Genomic DNA, 20296 nt, shown 5'->3' on the forward strand with positions numbered 1-20296 from the left:
GGTGTAACATGAAGCCGTATTATTATTATTAATAATAATAATAACTGACATTTATATCGCTTCTTTCATCCTGAAGGATCCCAAAGCACTTTACAGATCATTATACATTAGAGCTCATTTTCCTGAAGCTAAGGTGGAATGTGCCAGCTATTCTGCACTGGCAGTAGTTATTCAAACTACCTTCAGTATGAAACTGCAGGGGGAATTTAGGGAGGTGGAATGTAATCATCCCAGTTGGAGTTCGACCTCAATATCACTGTGACTCCACCTATATTCAGGGAGGGTGCTCAGGGTTCCATAGTGACCACGTGTGGTCAGAAGCTTGGTTTTCTGTCTCATCAGGCAGTATTGCACCCCCTTGCACTGGGGTTGTCATTTGTATGGCAGTAACACCTACAGTCCTCCAGTCATGGATCAGGGCTCCATTGTGCTAGCCACTGTACAAACACAGAACAACAAATACAATCCGCCCCAAAGAGCTTATAATCTAAGTTGTTGTCTAAGCCATGCTGCTTGCGTCTCCTCTAATGTGACAATCAGCGTAGGTCTAAAGTCTCTGGACCTTGCAAAAACAGGGAGTCTTTAGGAGGGGTTAGAATGTGGAGGAGGAGTGCATTCAAGAGGAGGCTCGAACAGAGCTGTGCAGGAGCTTTCAGAGAATGAAGTTTAGACTTGTATTAGGCTGCCACTGGTGATCTTCAAAGGAGGGAATGACAGGGGCTGATTGAGTGATGAAGATCATTTTAGCCGCTGCATTTTGGACAGAGTGGACGGAAGAGATAAGGGTGTAGGGGAGCCCATAAGGGATGAGGGGTTGACCAGGGCCCAGGCGTGTGTTTTGGCCGCAGGGACAGAATCGAAGGGTCAGATTTTCAGTATGGCATGGAGAGCCAAGTGGCAAGATGTGGCAAGAGCCTGGATGTATGCAGGGAGTGGGGAGTCAAAGATGAGTGTGCAAGATGGTGAGGCTGACAGGGAGGGAGGTGGTGTGAAGAATAGTGCAGGAAAATGGAAGTGGGGAGAGGGGTTTAGGAGGAAGAGTAAGGAGCTCATTTTACCCATCCAAGAGAGAGAATCCGATATGCTGCCTGGTCAGAGCAAGACCAGCATGGAGAGAGAAGTTCCAGAGTGATTGGTGGAGAGATGATAGATGAGTGGGTGTCACTGCATAAGAAGAAGAGGAGTCCTTAATAAGTTCTCCAGGGCAGCACCTACTCAGACCAGTATCCAGATTTATGGAATAATGCACCCTGGTTGGCAAATTGAGTATTTAGACCTAGGGGACAGATAATTTGGGGTAAGGAGGGGATGTTTTCTTTGTGTAACCCATCACCCTCCTCAGGGAAATCACTGGCTAAGCCCTAGAAGGCACATCAACCTGAAGATACTGTAGGGTTCACTTTCCTATTCCCCTGCCATACTGCATCATAAGGTTCTCAGTTCAGAATTTAAAAAATGCTAAGGTCTGTTCCATTGAAATCTGTAGATTCTTAATTAATGAAGATAAGTTAAAATCTTCCAATGACTATTAGATTTATAGGGAGGGTAAAATTAAATGCTGCCACTAAAACTTGCTATAGCAGAATCTCGTTAGCACTAATGTTCATTTATAGTTTGAGTTTCCAGCGTTTAATTCTTTTTTGGTGTAATAGAGGGACCGACAATTTAAGATTCTGAAAGATAGTTTTATGACTTGTTCAGCTGTAAATCAAACTTTTAAAGTTCATAAAAATGGTTAAAATAAAAAAATGGTTTAATAAGAGTGTTTTATGGTCCATAACATTATTATAGCTGTTTTATTCCCTTTGCGTTACAACTTTAATTGGATCGCAACAATTCTTGAGATTCTCCATTTTATTGGATAAAATATAATCTTAAATCAAAATAACCAAAAATGTCTTCAATATGTCTTCATTTATCATCCTTTTCCTTCAGGGGCTTGAATCCAGCAGAGGACTCAACAAGATAAAGAGGGGTGTCTCTCTTGTGTTAAGAAAACAGAGCAGGCTAGTGGGATTCAGTTTTTTTCCCCTTGTCGTCTTGAACAAGGTGTCATTTTGTTAGCTCCCTGCAAAGTCTGGATTCTAAAACTTTCAGCCTTCAGTGTTTGCTGTTTAGCAGGCACTGTTCTACATTCCAAAGGTGGCATCACCACTTCCTGGTGGTCTAATCTCACTCATCTGCTTTCTTCTGTCTCTTTGCCTTACCAGGTGTCAGACCGCTCTGTGGTGGCTCTCGTTCCTAAACAGACCTCCTCTTATAACATTCCCGCCTCTGCCAGCATATCTCGAACCTCCATTAGTAGATACGGTAAGAAGCAGGGTTAAGTGCTGGGGATATAAGGGCTCATAGGCAGCGACCCGGCTTTTCCATTGCTAGACTCCTCTTTAGACTCCAGCCTGGAATCATTAGTGGAACAAGCTTTTTGGTCTCAGCTCGTCATTTTGCTTAGTTCCAATCAACAAGTGAGAGTATTCTTAACTCAGCATGCAAGATTTTACACACATGGGAACTGGGAATGTTAGTTATTATTTGCATAGCAGTATGGGTAGGCATTTTACAGACAATGCCCTAAAGAGTTGACAGTCTGAATAATTGAGTCTGTTAGATGCCAGGTGCATATTTATAGCATTGTATACACAGTAATAATAATACACCTTCATAAAGGATGGTAGAGAAGTCCCTGGCACAAAGGTTTTTTCAGCTCTTTCGTTCTACAAACTGTTTAGCCAAATATAGCTCTCCTGACAGACCCACCTCCTTTCCCAGTTTCCTGGCTCTCAAAATCTTTATTCCAGGTAGCATCACGGAAGAGTTCTGCAGAGCCATCTGAATGGTGTGAGACCCTCCAGCTAGCAGAACAGTATTGTGGCTCTCTGCACCATAGCAAGGGTTGTTTGCCACCTATAAAAATCAGTCTAAGTCAGAGTTCTTAGTTCCGTTTGTTCTTCAGGTGGAGTGGGGAGGGGACCCAGATGGGGGAAGTAATGCCAATGCTTGTTCATCACCATCAGGTGCAAGAGCATTTGTCAACTACAAGTATGCATGATCTTTACTCACGTTAGTATTAATAATTCTAATTGTGTGGACAAAATGCAAATGAGGATGCAGATTTACTTTCCATATTATGCATCAGTACAGCGCATGTTTAAAAATAGAATTACTAGATGCTTCCCAGCCTTTTCCCCCTCCTTTCTCCCCCGTGCCTTAATTAAATTGGCTGGAATATTCATATTTTTCTGCGTATTAATCAGGGATGAAACTTTAGCAACTTTTGTAATAACTGTTATATTTCCCTGCGCTGATCTCCTTAACTCTTTCTGGTACTGGGAAAGGTGAGTGGAGACTTGGGAGGCTGAGTTGGCCACAGCAAAGCAAGTATTTGAGAGAGAGAGAGAGAGAGAGAGAGTGTGTGTGTGTGTGCTGGTCTGATAGTCTCACCAGAATGTTCTGCCCCAGGCCACAGGCTGAATGGATAGTGTGTGGGTAGAACCAGGATAATACATTTCCTTGGGGAACTGAAGCACCTCGTATCACTCTGCAGTGAGCGGGGTGATTAGGGGAGCACTCTTGCCACGCTCCAAAGAGGAATCTGTTCCAGCTCGCCAGGAAGGGTTGTGATCCGGGCTTCTGCAGGGAAGCACTGGCATTGGCCACTGTCGGAAGACGGGATATTGGACTAGATGACCTTTGGTTTGACCCAGTATAGCCGTTCTAACGTTCCTCCCCTCCCCAACCCTGCCTGCACAGGAGCCAAAAAGATACAAGCACACACTGCAGATACAACCCGTCATTGGTCTGCTGTTTAATGCAGTCACTTCTTAATTTGATCTTTTGTTACATTTTAACCACATCACTTGTTTTAAAAATAACACAGCTTCTGCCCTGTTTGGATTGTGCCGGGCAGCTGCAATCAGACTTACAGAGAGCTGACATTAAGGCCCTGATCCTGCAAACACTCATGCACGTGCTTAACATTAAGCATGTGAGTAATGGCTGTGCTTTGAATGGGACTGCGTGTGAGTAAATCAGGTTAACCAATTAGGAAGAGTCCCAGAATCTGAATGAGAATAAAGGGCTCACGGAGCTCTGTGGCAGTAACAGATGACTGTAGGGAAGAGTTGTGTGCTATCCACATGTTGTTACTGACACTCCCCAAGTACTCCCTTGTGTTGTGCAGTCTCTGTTTCATTTCATTTTTCTTATTTCACACACAGACATGGACCTGGACTGGATCAGGTGGGGCGGGGGATACAGGGAGGAGGATAGAGTAAATGGTGTTTTAAAATATAATAAGAGAGTCTGAGCTGCTCAAGTTCTCTGAAATGACACCGTCACCTTGAGGAATGTGTATAAAATAAACTTGCCAGATTTTAAAGGTATGATGTCATGAAAAAGTATTCAAAAGTGTACCCCTCACAAAGTCATCACATGGACATAGTTACCTACTCCCAGTGGTATCTGAGATACCACTGGGAGTAGGTAACTATGGGTACCTAACTATGGGTACTATGGATACCAGGTGGGTAGAAAGTTGGCTAGATTGTCGGGCTCAACGGGTAGTGATCAATGGCTCCATGTCTAGTTGGCAGCCGGTGTCAAGTGGAGTGCCCCAGGGGTCGGTCCTGGGGCCGGTTTTGTTCAATATCTTCATAAATGATCTGGAGGATGGTGTGGATTGCACTCTCAGCAAATTTGCGGATGATACTAAACTGGGAGGAGTGGTAGATTCGCTGGAGGGCAGGGATAGGATACAGAGGGACCTAGACAAATTGGAGGATTGGGCCAAAAGAAACCTGATGAGGTTCAACAAGGATAAGTGCAGGGTCCTGCACTTAGGACGGAAGAACCCAATGCACCGCTACAGACTAGGGACCGAATGGTTAGGCAGCAGTTCTGCGGAAAAGGACCTAGGGGTGACAGTGGACGAGAAGCTGGATATGAGTCAGCAGTGTGCCCTTGTTGCCAAGAAGGCCAATGGCATTTTGGGATGTATAAGGAGGGGCATAGCGAGCAGATCGAGGGACGTGATCGTTCCCCTCTATTCGACATTGGTGAGGCCTCATCTGGAGTACTGTGTCCAGTTTTGGGCCCCACACTACAAGAAGGATGTGGATAAATTGGAGAGAGTCCAGCGAAGGGCAACAAAAATGATGAGGGGTCTGGAACACATGACTTATGAGGAGAGGCTGAGGGAACTGGGAATGTTTAGTCTACGGAAGAGAAGAATGAGGGGGGATTTGATAGCTGCTTTCAACTACCTGAGAGGTGGTTCCAGAGAGGATGGTTCTAGACTATTCTCAGTGGTAGAAGAGGACAGGACAAGGAGTAATGGTCTCAAGTTGCAGTGGGGGAGGTTTAGGTTGGATATTAGGAAAACCTTTTTCACTAGGAGGGTGGTGAAACACTGGAATGCGTTACCTAGGGAGGTGGTAGAATCTCCTTCCTTGGAAGTTTTTAAGGTCAGGCTTGACAAAGCCCTGGCTGGGATGATTTGATTGGGGATTGGTCCTGCTTTGAGCAGGGGGTTGGACTAGATGACCTCCTGAGGTCCCTTCCAACCCTGATATTCTATGATTCTATGATTCTGTGTCCTTGCCTAGAAGGCAACATCACCACCAGTGCAAGCTGTTGGAATGATGACCCAGCAGATGTAGTTAGTACTTATAACAAGAAAGCAAAGGTTTGTTCAGCCCCGGGTGCCCAATCTGATTATCATAAAGGTAGCCTTCCACTCTCCTACCCTTTCCCCTGGACAAGGGGCTGCTCAACTGGAGTTAAACCCTTCCTCACCGGAGACGAAGTCCTGCCCCTCACATCCTTTCCTGTGTGGCCACGTGTGGCAAATGCTGCTTTTTTAATGGTGTCTGCAATGTATTATATCTAATTGCTCTGCAAATAATCCAGTGAAGGCGGGGGTCTACTAAGGAGAGACAGAGAAGTGTTAGAAGCTGCTTCCTTTGGACATCACCGGCTTCTCTTCCCTTCTTTTCAGATTCAACGTTCCGGTACACAGGCAGCCCAGACAGCCTCCGCTCCAGAGCACCCATGATCACCCCTGACCTGGAGAGCGGAGTGAAAGTCTGGCATCTAGTCAAAAACCATGACCATGGAGACCAGAAGGAGGGCGACCGGGGCAGTAAGATGGTGTCTGAGATCTACCTGACTAGACTCCTAGCTACAAAGGTAATCATTATGCACCAGAGTCTGCCTGGAAAATGTATAAATAGGTCTGCAAAGACACAATGCTCAGCCCCTGTCTCAAGCCTTCAGTGTCCATGAATGCAGCTTTGCGACCTGTCTGTGAATTGGACATTATCCCCATTTACACAGGGGGAGCGGGGGTGCAGAGAGGGTACATGTGCCTGGAGTTACGGAACAATTCAATGGCAGAGCCAGAAATAGACCCCTGGTTTCCTGGCAATCACTCCTAAACTTCTAGATGCTCCATCCTTTCACTAGCACTACATGCCACTAAAAATTGAAAGAAAGCCACCATGTCTGTAAATGTCTGTCTTTTCCCATCTCCTCAGCCCCAGGAATCTGCAATCCTTTTGTAGTGCCCTCAGCAATGGTTATAGCACAGATTGCATTTCAGAAGCAAAAGAAAAGGTACTTAGCATTAAGAATAAAACCAATGTGCCTCAGAAGTTCAGCCAGCCCATTCCTATAAGGTTACATATACCTTACGTATTCCTATAGGGTCTATACCTATACCTTTCTGGAGCTGTGCATAGCCTGTGTCACCATCTGGTGTCCCCTCCTGCTGTTGCTGTTTAGCCGAGTGTGCATACATCCCTCCCATCACCCCGTTGGTTGCTGCTCCCATTAGGGTACGCTGCAGAAATTCGTGGATGACTTGTTCGAGACCTTGTTCAGTACTGTGCACCGAGGCAGCGCACTCCCACTGGCCATAAAATACATGTTCGATTTCCTGGATGAGCAAGCAGATAAGCACGGCATCCACGACACAGATGTGAGGCACACCTGGAAGAGCAATTGGTAAGAGCATGGGGAGTGGGGGTGGACCCCACTGTTGAGCAATTATCCACAACCTGGAAAAGAATGGACTCCTGGGGCTGGGGCTTGGAGCGGGAGGAGGAGGGACGTAGTCTGTGTAATTGGAGGCAGCTCGGAGTGCACATGTGCTTCACCGAATAAACCTGATGCTGCCATAACTCCAGTGATGAGCTGCCAAAATCTGAAGAACCGGTTCCTTCAGTCGCTCCGGGTCTTCGGCGGCCCTTCGGCAGTACGTCCTTCACTCGCTCCGGGTCTTCAGCGGCACTGAGGGACCCGCCGCCGAAGTGCCACCGAAGACCGGGCATGAGTGAAGGACCCGCTGCCGAAGTGCCACCAAAGGCCCGGAGTGCTGCCGGGAGAGTAAAAAGGGATTCTCAAGGGGAGCCTCCGCAGCCGGGAGCTCAGGCAGGCCGGACAGGACGGTCCTGCGGGCCAGAGTTTGCCCAACCCTTTAACAACCGGTTCTAAACCGGCTTCTAAATTTAACAACTGGTTCGTGCAAACCGGTGCGAACCGGCTCCAGCTCACCACTGCATAACTCCCTTCTTTCATTGTTACGGAAGATGCCAGCATACACACCTTTGTGCAAATCCCTGCCCCTTTCCTTTTCTCTGGGAGTCACAAAGCTTATTCTTTTCCTTTTCAGTGAACTTCTGCATTTTTTGTGCTTGGGGGTGATTGTCACATTCTGGCTGCCGTCAGATATAATGGAAGGAGGCACCCCTGACACAAAGCTTTGCTCATACTCTTCGATCCAAACCTCCAGTACCTGTGCTATCCAAATTATGGGACCTCCTTGCTGCTGTGACAATGTACTTCAATTCTGACCTGTTGTGATTCAAATCAGGAACCCCCACCACACAAACAGCTCTGCCAGTGCATCCAGGTCCTGACCTGTGCACCAGCTCCTGCTGTTGATCTCAGACCTCAGAGAAGCTACAGGTTATTGACAGTGCAACAAAGAGCTAAATTGGCACTGAGAATTAAGCAAAGTGTTCCTTGCCTTTTCATTTACAACTTTAATCTGTTAAAATCTGGTTATTTTTCTAAGTATGAAGCATCCAGGAAACTGCCTGTTAAATTATTTAGGGGTTATTATAGGATAAACTAATACCACTCCTACAAACCTTTTTCACATCACCACTCAGACAAATGTGGTTTTGGGTGTAAATTCTAGACCCCTCCTTTCATTCCAGGGGTAGGAATTATTAATTGTTGTTTGTACTCCAGTAGTTCCCAGAGGCCTCTGTGTGCACAATAAAATATAGCTCCTTCCCCAAAGAGCTTACCGTCTATATAGACAAGACAGACAAAGGAACTGTGGCAAAGCTGGGAATTGAACAAAGGTGTCTTGCATCGCAGTCCAGTTCTTTAGCTCCGAGACTGCCCCTGCCCTCCAATAATGAGAAGAGGCGATTCTGGAAATGGCTGGGTTGTATACAGGCAGGTAGTTAACAGCCATACCTTAGGTGTATGAAATTATCAAAAGGGGAATGCCTGCTAATGCTCAGAGGCGACAGTTCAGTTAGTAGCTGCTCCTTCCCAAATGCCTCGGGAGCCGTGGAGAAGGGAAGAGAGAGCAGATGAGTGGAGCTCACACATAAACTGTGTGCAATTGACACAAACTTCAGCTTGGACTCAATGTTCTCAAAACAACTGGAGCTATTACATCTTTGCCTTTGCTGTTATTTTAGGGTTAAAAGCTCCGTGGGTTAGAAATTTACCTGAGGGGTGGGGAATCCATAACAAATGGTAGCCCCCTGAAGACTTTTTTTTTTTTTTCCACCAGTCCCTCGTGGTTTAAAAAGCCTCTAATCATCATGTGTGCAAAAGCCGGATTCCCCGCTAAGGCTGTGGGAAGCTAAAAACAATTTAGTGAAAGCTTTAGAAGAAGGAGCTATTAGGGTAAAATGTTTGAATCCTGAATAAAATGACAGTTCTTAAAGCTGTAAAGGGAAAGGGTGTCGAACAACAAAGATTTTTCTACCAGAGCCATCAAACCACATGGGTTCCGGCTGCTGATGGGGACCCAGCCATTGTACAGCTTTGCATACGGGAACAAAGGAGGAGTCAGGGCAGAGGTGTAAATTCTAGTTTTCAAACTAATCATTACATTGAGCCTTCACTATGTCTTTACGTTTCCATAGCACTCTCCAAACATTCGTGAATGCTTGCTATGCCCCTAGGAGAGAGCCGAGCATTGTCAGACAGAGGAATAGAGGCACTGAGAGGGGAAGTGGCTCGTCCCAGATATTAACTGGGTCAGCGTTAGGGATGAGAGTATAACTCAGGAGTTCTAGCCCTATGCTCCAGGCCTGGCTCCTTTGAAAAAGGAAAGGGTTAAGTCTCAGACCACATCAGATCTCCTGGGGGAGTCCAGCTGGAAACTATGAGACTTTAGTAACTGGGGTTGTAGACTCAGGTCACCTGTTAGAAGTAGCAGGAGAGCTGGGAGGGGTGCAGGGTGAGATGTTGGGGAAGGCAGGTGTTAAGAACAGGTGGAAGAGGGAAGGCAGTTTAGGCGGCTGAGGGGGGTCTGGGAAGTAGCCGGAGAGCTGGTCAGCATGGAAGCAGTTCAGGGCCCTCATGCAGAGAGCAGCGATTGGGAGCAAGTGGAGGGTTGAGGCAGTTGACAAGAGACTCTGCTCTGCGATGGCACTGAGCAACTTGTCTGCAGTGCTCCAAGGGTTAAGGCTGAAGCTTTGGTTGTAGCTAGCTGGCTAGCGAGGGAGAGCTGGGACTTGAAAGCTAACAGAAAGCAGCAGCTGGTTTTTGATCCTGCTACAGATCCAAAGGAAAAGGGAAGAATAATTTTCCTTTGATTACCAAGGCCCAGGATTTGGGGGCAGGGGGGGAAGGCAGAGATACCTGATGTGCTCCTTCCAGGGTGACGGGCTGGGAACAGGCCCTCGATTCTGCTCCCTGCAGTGGATTGTTAGTGGGGACTCCAGTAGCACCCCTATATCCTCACCAGCTCAGTGCCACAGACCTTCGCTCTAAAGGACGCTGAGATACAGCGCTGACTAACAGACTGCCCTGGACCTCCTCATAAACCCCAGCACCCAATACTGGCAAATGCTGGGGGCTCTACTAAAATGGAGAGCTTCCTCTCTGCCTTACGGTACGGTTCCTGCAGTCCACTTGGCTTCAGCACCCTGGCCTGTCCGGCTGCCACGTGATGTGGTACAAGACCAAGTCAAATGGCAGCCACTCCAGAGTGGGCAGGGTCAGCAGGGGCTGGGCCAAGGGGTGGCTGGAAAATCAGAGAAGAAAAGTGGTCACTAGCCTGGCCCGGATTTGGTAATGAGATGGGCTCAGCTCTGCTTAGGGTACCATTGCGGACTGTGTGGGGCCATTACTGCCACTTAGTGCTTAGAAGGGGCACAGCCCTGAGCAGATCATTGCAGGATCTGAAATACATGGGTAAGAAAGATACCCTCCTGTCTCGAGGGTTTGTGACTTATTTTTATTCCTTTGTTTTCCTGCAGCCTCCCTCTCCGGTTCTGGGTGAACGTAATCAAAAACCCACAGTTTGTGTTCGATATCCACAAGGGCAGCATCACAGACGCCTGCCTCTCTGTCGTTGCCCAGACTTTCATGGACTCCTGTTCCACCTCAGAACACCGCTTGGGCAAGGACTCCCCCTCCAACAAATTGCTCTATGCCAAGGATATCCCCAGCTACAAGAGCTGGGTAGAAAGGTAGGTCAGCGTGGGGGCATAGTCAGGAGCAGCAGTGGTTGTCTCATTGCACCACCTGGTCAAACATTGTAGTGTGTATGTAACCCATGCCTGCTTGGTGTGGCACTCTGTCCACAGGCACTGACTCCGTGGGTGCTCCGGCCCTGGAGCACCCATGGAAAAAAATCAGCACCCGCCAGCAGCCAAGCTCTGCCCCTCCCCCCGGCGCCTCCTGCCTGCCGGTAGCCCTGCTGGTCAACTCCTTCCTCCCTCCCAGCACCTACCACCCACCGCGGAACAGCTGTTCAGCGGCATGCAGGAGGCACAGGGAGGGAGGGGGAGGAGCGGGGATGGGGCGTGCTCAGGAGAGGGGTGGGGCAGGGGTGAGGGCTTGGAGGAAGGGGTGGAGTGGGGGTGGGCCTGGGACGGAGTGGGGTGTCGAGCACCCCCGGGAATAGAGGAAGTTGACGCCTAGGGCTTTGTCCTGCTGTACTGGCACCTAGACCATCTAGAGATTAATGAGTCTGCTGCAGCCTTAGCTAAGAGGCATGTGGCTTTTAGCGCATGCATTTAGCTCCAGAGGTCCCAGGTTCAATCCCACCTGCTGGGGTTTGTCAGCATTACATGTGCATTGCTGGATCTGCAGCCATAGCATAACGTAGCCTGATTCCATGGTCTAAACGGCATTTGAGCCGATGAGCTCTTGGATGGAAGATGACATGATGCTGGTGATGTTCTTCCTCTGAATCAATGCCAAGCATCATTATTGCCAAGCCCCAATCATGAACCAGGACCCCACTGCACTAGGCGCTGTACAAACACAACAAAAAGATGGTCCCAGTCCCAAAAAGCTTCCAGCCTAAATATAAGATGAGGGGACGGGATGAATACAACAGACAGACAAGGGCAGCACAAGGAGGCGGTGCTGGTCAGTATGATAAGCAGCAGTCACAGTACACCAGCCTTCTGACCACTGTCAGGTGTTGTGTAGGTCTCACGGCAGAGGAGCATTTGCAGGAAGACAATGAGGTGGTTCTGGCAGATGCTTCTGTTCGTTCCCTCTGAAGCACCTGGCACTGACCGCTGTCGGAAGACAGAACGCTGGGCTAGCTGGACCATTGGTCTGATCCAATACAGCTGTTCTTGTGTTCTTGTTGGATGGGTGTGTCACCTATAGTCTTGCTGGTTTTTGACCACCTATCAGAGGAATGTCGTGAATAGTAAGCATTTTTTAATGGTAGGATTTAAACTAAAACGAGAGGTTTCCTCGCTAATTTTATGCTGACAATGAATGACAAGTGATCCAGTCTGCCTCCCAGTTGGCAGGTTCACGAGCAAACATGGTAGGATGGTTGAAAGGGAGAGAGCGAACAGTACAGTTCAAACACGCATGCTGCTATGGCCGGTGCCGACTTTCAGATTAGATGTGCAACGGAGACCTCAACCATTAAAGATCCCCTAACATTTTCTTGGAGTCTTAGCCTTGGTGCCTGACCCAGATTGCAGTTCAGATCATTATTGTCTCCCTCACACAAATCCCCCCTGTAGTTTCACTGGATAAGGTGGTATCCATCAGTTTCTCCACTAAGCTTCGGTGTAGTTTTTGGATGGAGATTACATAGTATTACTGTGCAAAGTCATAAAGCTTCTCTGTTCTCAGGACCCCAGAAGTTGCTGCATTTCAGCGTGGGGTAAAATGTTTCCTTTGATATGCACAGGGCCAGATTTGCTGGGGCTCCTGCTTGGTTAGGAGCAATCAGGAGGAGAGGCCTTGCTGGCACCTTGCAGAGTTCACAAAGGCCAGATAGAACTGCAGACCCCCGTTCTGGGCAATGAATGCTAGCTGAGACTGAACTCTTGGAGTTTTACATTCAGGAGGCTTTGGCATCCCTGCTGCGCACACGGGGCCCTTCCTTGCCAATATGTTTTTCATTTGTCTCTCACCTTTCATTCCCCAGGTATTATGCAGACATTGCAAAGCTCCCAGCCATCAGTGACCAGGATATGAATGCCTACCTCGCGGAGCAGTCGCGCCTGCATGCCATTGAGTTCAACATGCTGAGCGCGCTCAATGAGATCTACTCCTACGTCAGCAAGTACAGTGAAGAGGTGAGCAGGCCCCATCCCTTGTGAGGCCACGCCACACCCCCGGGCCACAGGATACATGGCAATCCTGCCACCAAGTCACCTTAGACAGATAGAGTCTGTTGGGAGGCGGCTCTGGGTGTAAGTGAGATATGGAACCTTTCACCTCTAGGTCGGCAGTTCAGTTCCACTCTGGCTTGGCAGTGACTGAAAGTCACCCTGGACAGGTGGTTAGCCCCAGTCCTGTTCCTGGCATGGTTAGGCTTCTCCACATAGCACAGTTGGCTTCCTGGCTGGCAGTCTCAGAAGGGAAGCCAAAGACTGAATGGGGCCTGGAGGCCAATTCCCCCGCTCAGAGCTGGTTGGTGGGGCAGCATGGTTGAAGCTTTCACTGCTGCTATCAATGCTGTATCTGTGCTGTGCATCAATAGGCGGCTTTAGTCTCCAGAGCTCCCGGTGCAGCACATCCCATCAGAACCAACCCCTTGAAGCATTGTGTGGGCAGCTCTGAATTCCTGATCCTGGGTGCACCCTCGGTGCAGCCCATTTCCAAATGCAGGGAAAAATCGTCCTGCCCCAGCGAACCCCCTCACAAATCCCAGTGTCCTCAGGGAACTTCTAGTATGGCACAAACTTCGTATCACAGCAAAGCTGGCAGCATGGGCTCCTTTAATGCATGCATCACTTGAAACCAAGTTCTCGCCATCTGTTCCACCCCTTCATTTTCATTGTGAGAAGAGCCTGTTTTGCAATTACATCCATTAAAAGGAAGATTTTTGTCATTTAATTGCATGTCTGCATTTATGATACAATGCCACAGCCATCTTCCGATTAGGGACTAAAATCTCATAACTTTCATGCTAAATGAGACTGTCAATGCAGAGTCAAAGGGACAAGAGCACGGGAATGATTGCGGTGTGATGGTCTAGTATGCAGCAAACAGTCCAACAAATAAATCAGCATGGCTGGGAATGGAAGAGCACTCAGTGCTTTGTTTCTCTTGGTTAGTTAAGTTTCTTTGAAGGAACAAAACTAAGGGGAGGGACTGACAGCAACAGGCCAGCCTCAGCCTTCCAAGTGTGGAGAGCATTCAGATTGGGGAGTGACCCATAAGCCGTAGGTGGCCCTCCCAACTCCCGGGCAAGGCTTGCCAGACCTGTACTGGACCAGCGGCATTAACCTAGCCTGCCCCAAGTACTTCTGTTTTACCAGCTTCACAAACCACTACTGCCGTGTTGGCCAGGGAAGGGAGTTCAGTACACTGGACCCATCCTAAGTATCTTTCCTGCATGTCATCATTAACACTTGGAGTCCATCTCTGAGTATTTTTCTCTCTCTCTTTATTTATTCCCCTCCCCCGCCCCTTCTTTCTTTTTCTCTCCTTTCTGGGATGTTTACATGAATCATGTTTGTTTTGCACCAGATCATCGGGGCTCTCGAGCAGGACGAGCAGGCGCGCAGGCAGCGCTTGGCATACAAAGTAGAACAGCTTATCTGTGCCATGTCTATTGAGAGCTGAAGAAAGGAGATGGTGCTCCTAGGACCAGGAGAAGGAACTAGTTACTACAAAGGCTCTTGGGAATGAAGAGTATGAACAAGCAAGGAAGGCACTGGACCCATAGAAATACTGAAACATCCTCTGGGGGAAGCAGGGATTGGCCCAGATAGTAAGTTCAAAATCATTTAGATTCCAGTTTGAAAGGACAGCAAGAAGGACAGTGCATCTCAAAGCAAAATAGGATCAAGCTGGAGTAATTCTTCAAGTCATATGTGTGGAAGGAAGGAACCTGAGAAGTCTGGATGCCTCCGTGACTGCTACTTTGCATGAAAATAATTTGATATATATTAGGAAATAATGAAAACTGTATTTAAAGGGTTTAAAAAAAGAGGGAAAGAAAAAAATTAAAGCAACCACAGTGGCCACACAGATAATTCCGCCAACAAAATTCAGTTCCAAATTCTCTCTCTCTCTTACTCATCAGTTTCCTGTGGTGTGTGGCTCAGACATTCTGCGAATAGACTCCTATGCTAATCCGAAAAATTGGAAAATTAAATTATTCCTGTTCCTGGGAACTTTTAAAAAATATGAGCACAAGTTTGCACCAAACCTTTTTATACAAAGGAAGATAATAGTTTAGCTGGAAATAAATCCAGTGGCACCAGAAAGAACTTTACCTGAATTACAGAACCATCAGATCATCTAACCTGTTTGTCTTGAAATCCAGCTTTATCTATGTATTTATATAGTGTCAATATATATATATTATATATATATTTTTTAAATCCCACTTACTGTTGAATGATGGTGGGTCTGATTTTAAACATTTTTCTCTTTTATTTCCATTCCATTTCAACACACAGCTCCACCCAGGTGTAAAGATTCTGCGGTATTTTTGTTTGCTTCACTCGTGTTCCTGAAGAATGTTCTGCCCTTCGTGGCATTTGAAACTAAGGAAGTCACGTACAGTTTAAACGGAAATTGGTGCACTGTAGGTTTCTGCAGGTGCAGTTTAAGCAAAACCAACGGGCTGATCTTGCACAGTCAAGTAGAGCTGGGCTGAGACTGACTTAGCTGCTTGGGCTGTTAGCTGACTCACGTTGTTTTGTTCCAGCCACGATGTAATTTCTTGTAGTAAAAAAAAAAAACAAAAACTAAAAACAATGTTTACAGCAAGTGATACTTGAAAAGCGCAGACATAGTGAGATAACATATTTATTGCTTTTCTGTTTGAGACACGCTCATACTTACGCATAAGATCAGGACAGACTCCAATTACATTTTTCCCTTGGCATATGCAAGGTCACCCGAAGGTGAAGCATAGGGACTTTTATTCCTGTTGGGGAGAGGGAGAATCTTTACTAAAGGCGAGAGAAAGTCCAAAACGACGCACTCCAAGTGCCGGCCAACATTGTCGTCTTTGTCTCTGTATCTCATTGTTAGGTTCAGTTTCGAACTGGCCATAGCAGCCCATCTTTTCATGGACAGCGAAAGGCAAATGTTTGTGAGTGCTATTCCTTTAAAAGAAACCAAAGCTTTCCTGTCCCTTTAAAGCGTGCCAAGAGGCGGATGGAATGCTGTAAATATTTCTCTCTGTAATAAATATTGATATTTGTGCAGATTGCAGTGCGGGAGGATGAGGTGATTAGACCTAATGGAAATAGAAGTATCGACCATATGAGTCGTGGTGCTTGCAGCAAAATAACTACCAGAGTTTGTTTAATGGAATCAAAACCAGACTTGAAAATGCCCAGCCTTAAGTCTCCTTGCAGAGAGGCAGAGTGTGCTGTGTGATCCCAAGCTAGTTGTGTCATCTCACTATGACTCTTTCGCCATCCCTGAAATGGAGAGAGTACTATAGTACATTGCTATAATGGAAGTTTAAAGGAAGTTTGTGGTATGAAACAGCCTGTCCCTTTAGGGCAAGGCCCTTACAGTCTTGGCCCTGTTCTCAGCTCCTTTGTGGGTAAAGCTTCAGATCTCACAATGGTATTTTCTTTGTACTGCAGGCAAACCTGACTCCAGGTTTGGTTGGTGGGGAGGCACTGAGTTTGCCTTAGATGAAATGATTCCACATCCATTTCAGTGCTTCTCTCCCTGCACAGGGCCAAACTTTGTTTGGTGTTATGAGTCTCTAGCCTGCTTTGTTTCAAGGGTTTTGACATCAGAACAGAAGATGGCATTTCTGGAATTTCTGTGTCTGGTGCTACTGTTTAAATAATTCCATTTAATCTTCTGCTCGTGAGTAGTAGCCTGAGCCATCAAAGAGCCCACTCCAAGGGGTAGCAAAGTGCTAACCAAATGCCTTTCCACTTTGAAAGCCTTTATTAAAAAACTCTATACAAGAGTCCCAGCTTATCAGCTGGGACCTTGCTCCTTAGCACCAAAATGCTATGACAGAGAGATGTGGAGGGCATGTTGCCTGTTTCTTCCTATAGAGAGTGGGTAAGGGGATCTCCCAGTGCTTAAAGTGAAACAGGAGAAATCAGAACAGGAAAACTGCTGAAGCCTTTGTAGCGTCCAGCTATATTAAGAATTCCCTGTAGCTACATTAGGAACTGTAATGACAAACAAGCATTTTAAATAAAACAGGCACAGCCCTGCTGCTAATGGGAAACATTGTAGGCAGAAGGAGAAAAGGGAAATGTGTGTGACTAACACACAATTTTGAATGTTTAGGATGCAAATCTTTTCCTGATGCTCTGGCATAAAAGGGACCTTGCATGCAGCCGTTCTCCTCCTATGCCGATGGAAACCTTCCTCTCCGCAGTGTGCAACACCTGTCCTGTGCAATCTAAACACCCAGACAACACAACTCCACTTAAAGAATATATTCTATTGCTAATAAACATTTTAAATGGATTTTTACCAAAACTCTCACTGCATTCTATACATGTAACAATTTGGCTGGGAATGTTGTTTAAGGATTAGAATAGAGAGCCTGAGACTCAGGATTTCTGGGTTCTGTTCTTGCCTGTTGCTGACTCACAGAGTGACCTTGGACATGTCACTTAGGTCCAAGTGTTCAGCATTAGCTACTTGTTTGGGATACCTCCGTTTTTGTTGCCCTACATGAGATGCACATAAAGAGTCTGATTTGCCAGAAACGCTGAGAGCCCACAACTCCAAAAGCGGTGAAGGGAAGTTGGTCTGTGTGCTGCTCGGATGCCCTCCCAATTTCAGGAACTTGACAAGGGGTAAAACATCCTTAAGAATTATTCCTGTCACACTGATTATTTTTTTAGCCTGCAGCTAGAGTGTTTCCCATTAACAGCAGCAGCAGCAGGGTTGTGTTTTCCCCCTGTCGCTGGCAGTTCTCCTTTCAGTTTCCAGTGCTCTCAGTATTCGCCTGTCAGGAGGACTCAGTTCAGCAGTCTAAATGAAACAAAAACAGAATGACTTGAATGAGCTGGGACATCCGCGGGAAACTCAATGGTGACTGCACACTGGAGAAAAGACATAAAAAAAGTTCAGAGAATAAATAACCAACATCAAAGATGCATCAAAAATGCAGCAAAGCTTCAGTCCTCATATTTCAGTATTCCATTGTACCATAAACCTTAAGCCAATAATACAGAGAGCTGTGATGTTGTATATAGTTACTTGCTAGATAAAGCTTGGTGAACAGTCTGATCTGTATATTGAATGTGTCTTCAGTGAAAACTTGATCCCCACCCTAAATACCCTTCAGACTTTAACCCTTTGTCCCAGGCTTGTCTGGATCAGCAGGTGAGAGGCGCAGGGCTAATGTATGTGGAAACAAAAGGGCCCCACAATGTTAACGCGGACAGGGGCAGATTTTTTAGATTAGATACTTGTTGGGGGAATCATTCGAGTTAAAAATGTAAAGCTATGCACTGAAGTTTCTAAAGGCAACTCTATTTGGAAGCCACTGGGGTGAATAACCCAAAATGCAAAATCTAAATTTAGGCCGGTCAGGCTAGTTTTAAAAGGGGGGACGTTTTTAAAACTGGGAAGGCTTTGAATGTTTTTCTCTCTGTTTAAAAGGCTTCACAGAAGGGAAACATCACTGTTCAATTTCTAGTAAGCGACAGTGCAAGGAACTCCCTTCTGCAAAGGACGTGGTTACCTCTCACCTTCATAAAGGCTCCCATTTGAAAGAAAGACCTTGATTTTTTTTTCTTGCCTCTCAAAAATCTCCCCTTTCCAACGCTCCTGTTCTAGTTCGAGGCAATGTGACAAGCCAGGTAGTACAGAAATAGATGGTGAGCATTGCTTCCCAATTATGGTAAGGAGAAACATCTTATACCAAGCTTTCGTAAGCTCTCTACAGTCCTTTGTGATCCCCTCAATGTTTTATTGTACCTGCTGGCAATGGCTCAGATCTGGGGGGACATTGTGATGACAGCTTGGGAATAATCTTCAGAAAGAGGGTTTTCCTTCAGCAGGTCCAGGTTCCATTGCACGTGCGTATCTTGCTGCTGCATCAGCAGTAGGTGAGTGGCTAATGCACCTGAGTATCATGTGTTCTGCCCCGGTTAGTAACACACACAGACTGGAGCAAACTGCTAAACAAGCAGCCCCTCCCTCACCTTGCGTGGCTGTCTGAGACTCGTCACTTTGGGGGCTTTACATGAAACAAATCAGGCCACAATTCAAACGACACCATTTGTTTTGACTGTTGTTAACACTGAAGTTGTCTCTGTGTTTATCTTTTTCAGTCTAAAGATTCCCATTTGCCTTTGTGTTATCCAGCCCCACCCCCACCCCCCGCCCCGCAATGGGCAAGTAACTCAGATTGGCAGGTTCCAATAAAGCACCCAAAAGTTGAGACACTTCTCTGAACTCTCCAGGCCTCTTAGGTCTGCAAAATCAAACCAGAAATCTCCTGAGCAGGCTTTCTTCTGAGATTTCTAGCACTTCCTGCTGCAGAGGGGCTGCGGAAATGGTGAAAACAGCTCTCCTGTCGTATTTTTGTCATTTCCAATCTCAGACAGTATATGGATGTGCATATCAGGGAAGCCATCAAAAAGTAAATAAGCATCGTACCATAATAGTGACTGTGCCATGCTATTTCTTATACTCAAAATGTACTACAGCAAGATCCCCCTATGGTACCATGGAGAGTGCTCATTTGTTAATGGCTCCTTCTGCAGGGACACTGATATGGAAAATGGGTTTAGGGGGTGAGCAGGGAATGGGAACCAAACTTTCCTGAACCTCAAAAAAGGACTGGCTTGAGTTTTCGGATAAAGATTTGCTGCGGGTGGAAGGGCTTCTTATTTTGTTTGACCCATCCCTTAAAAATAAATGCATACCAGTTACAAGGCAAGCTGTCACGGATAATAAATTGAACTGCATACTTTGCCCACCCCACACAACCGTAACCTTTCCCTAGCTTTTCCCCTCTTCCCCTTATATTTGACACACTGGAGTTCTGTATTATATTTTTTTTTAAAGATGGTTGTCTGGTTTTTGTTGTTTTTACAAGTGTTGTGGAAAAAAATGTAAGAAAGTTTAAGTATTTAAAAATGTTCCAAGGAAAAAAGGTTTTTTGTTATTCTAATATATGATTGTGTACCTATTGTAAATATGAAACACTCCTATTTTGCAAGCCAAGGACTCACTTTGTACTGTTGTTATATATAAATAAAGTTTACTGGATAAAAAAAAAATCCTAAGTGGATTCTTATTTTCTAGCATGGAGTGTGTGGAATTCATTGTATGTGCTGAGAATACTTGAGAGAAATATTTACTTGCTACGTCGCACCAGTAATAAATCAGTAAGCGGAGATCCCAAATGAAATATTTTAATGTCAGATTTATTTCCATAGCATGCCAAGGGCTTGGAAGCCACAAGGCTGGACAAGAAGGTAAAACATTGCCCCCTAGCTTCAAACATACAAAAGACACTTTTGGGTCTATGATTAATGGAGGAGAGGGAAGAATATTTTATCCAGTAATAAGTGAAGTAAATCAAGCTGTTTTCCTTGTTATTGGAGTGGGAGTGGGGAGGGAGGACACATGGTAACAACTTGCTGAAGAATCT

At 46.2% G+C, this 20296-nt stretch overlaps 1 protein-coding gene across 2 annotated transcripts in view; it reads left to right on the forward strand.

Moving 5' to 3' along the window:
- PLXNA2 (plexin A2) overlaps positions 1–14379 on the forward strand; it is a 312031-nt gene extending 297652 nt beyond the window's left edge. Inside the window, exons 27-32 of one of the 2 annotated variants that reach the window (XM_074936273.1) lie at positions 2211–2310; positions 5996–6186; positions 6833–7002; positions 10512–10724; positions 12662–12812; positions 14212–14379. In XM_074936273.1, coding sequence (XP_074792374.1) covers positions 2211–2310; positions 5996–6186; positions 6833–7002; positions 10512–10724; positions 12662–12812; positions 14212–14307 — 921 coding nt within the window. In that variant the 3' untranslated portion in view covers positions 14308–14379. Of the gene's footprint in view, positions 1–2210; positions 2311–5995; positions 6187–6780; positions 7003–10511; positions 10725–12661; positions 12813–14211 lie in introns of those variants that run through there. The other variant, XM_074936274.1, reaches the window with a different exon arrangement.
- The last annotated feature ends 5917 nt before the right edge of the window (positions 14380–20296 follow it).

The sequence above is a fragment of the Natator depressus genome, chromosome 21 (genome assembly GCF_965152275.1).
Source record: "Natator depressus isolate rNatDep1 chromosome 21, rNatDep2.hap1, whole genome shotgun sequence".
Taxonomy (NCBI): domain Eukaryota; kingdom Metazoa; phylum Chordata; order Testudines; family Cheloniidae; genus Natator; species Natator depressus.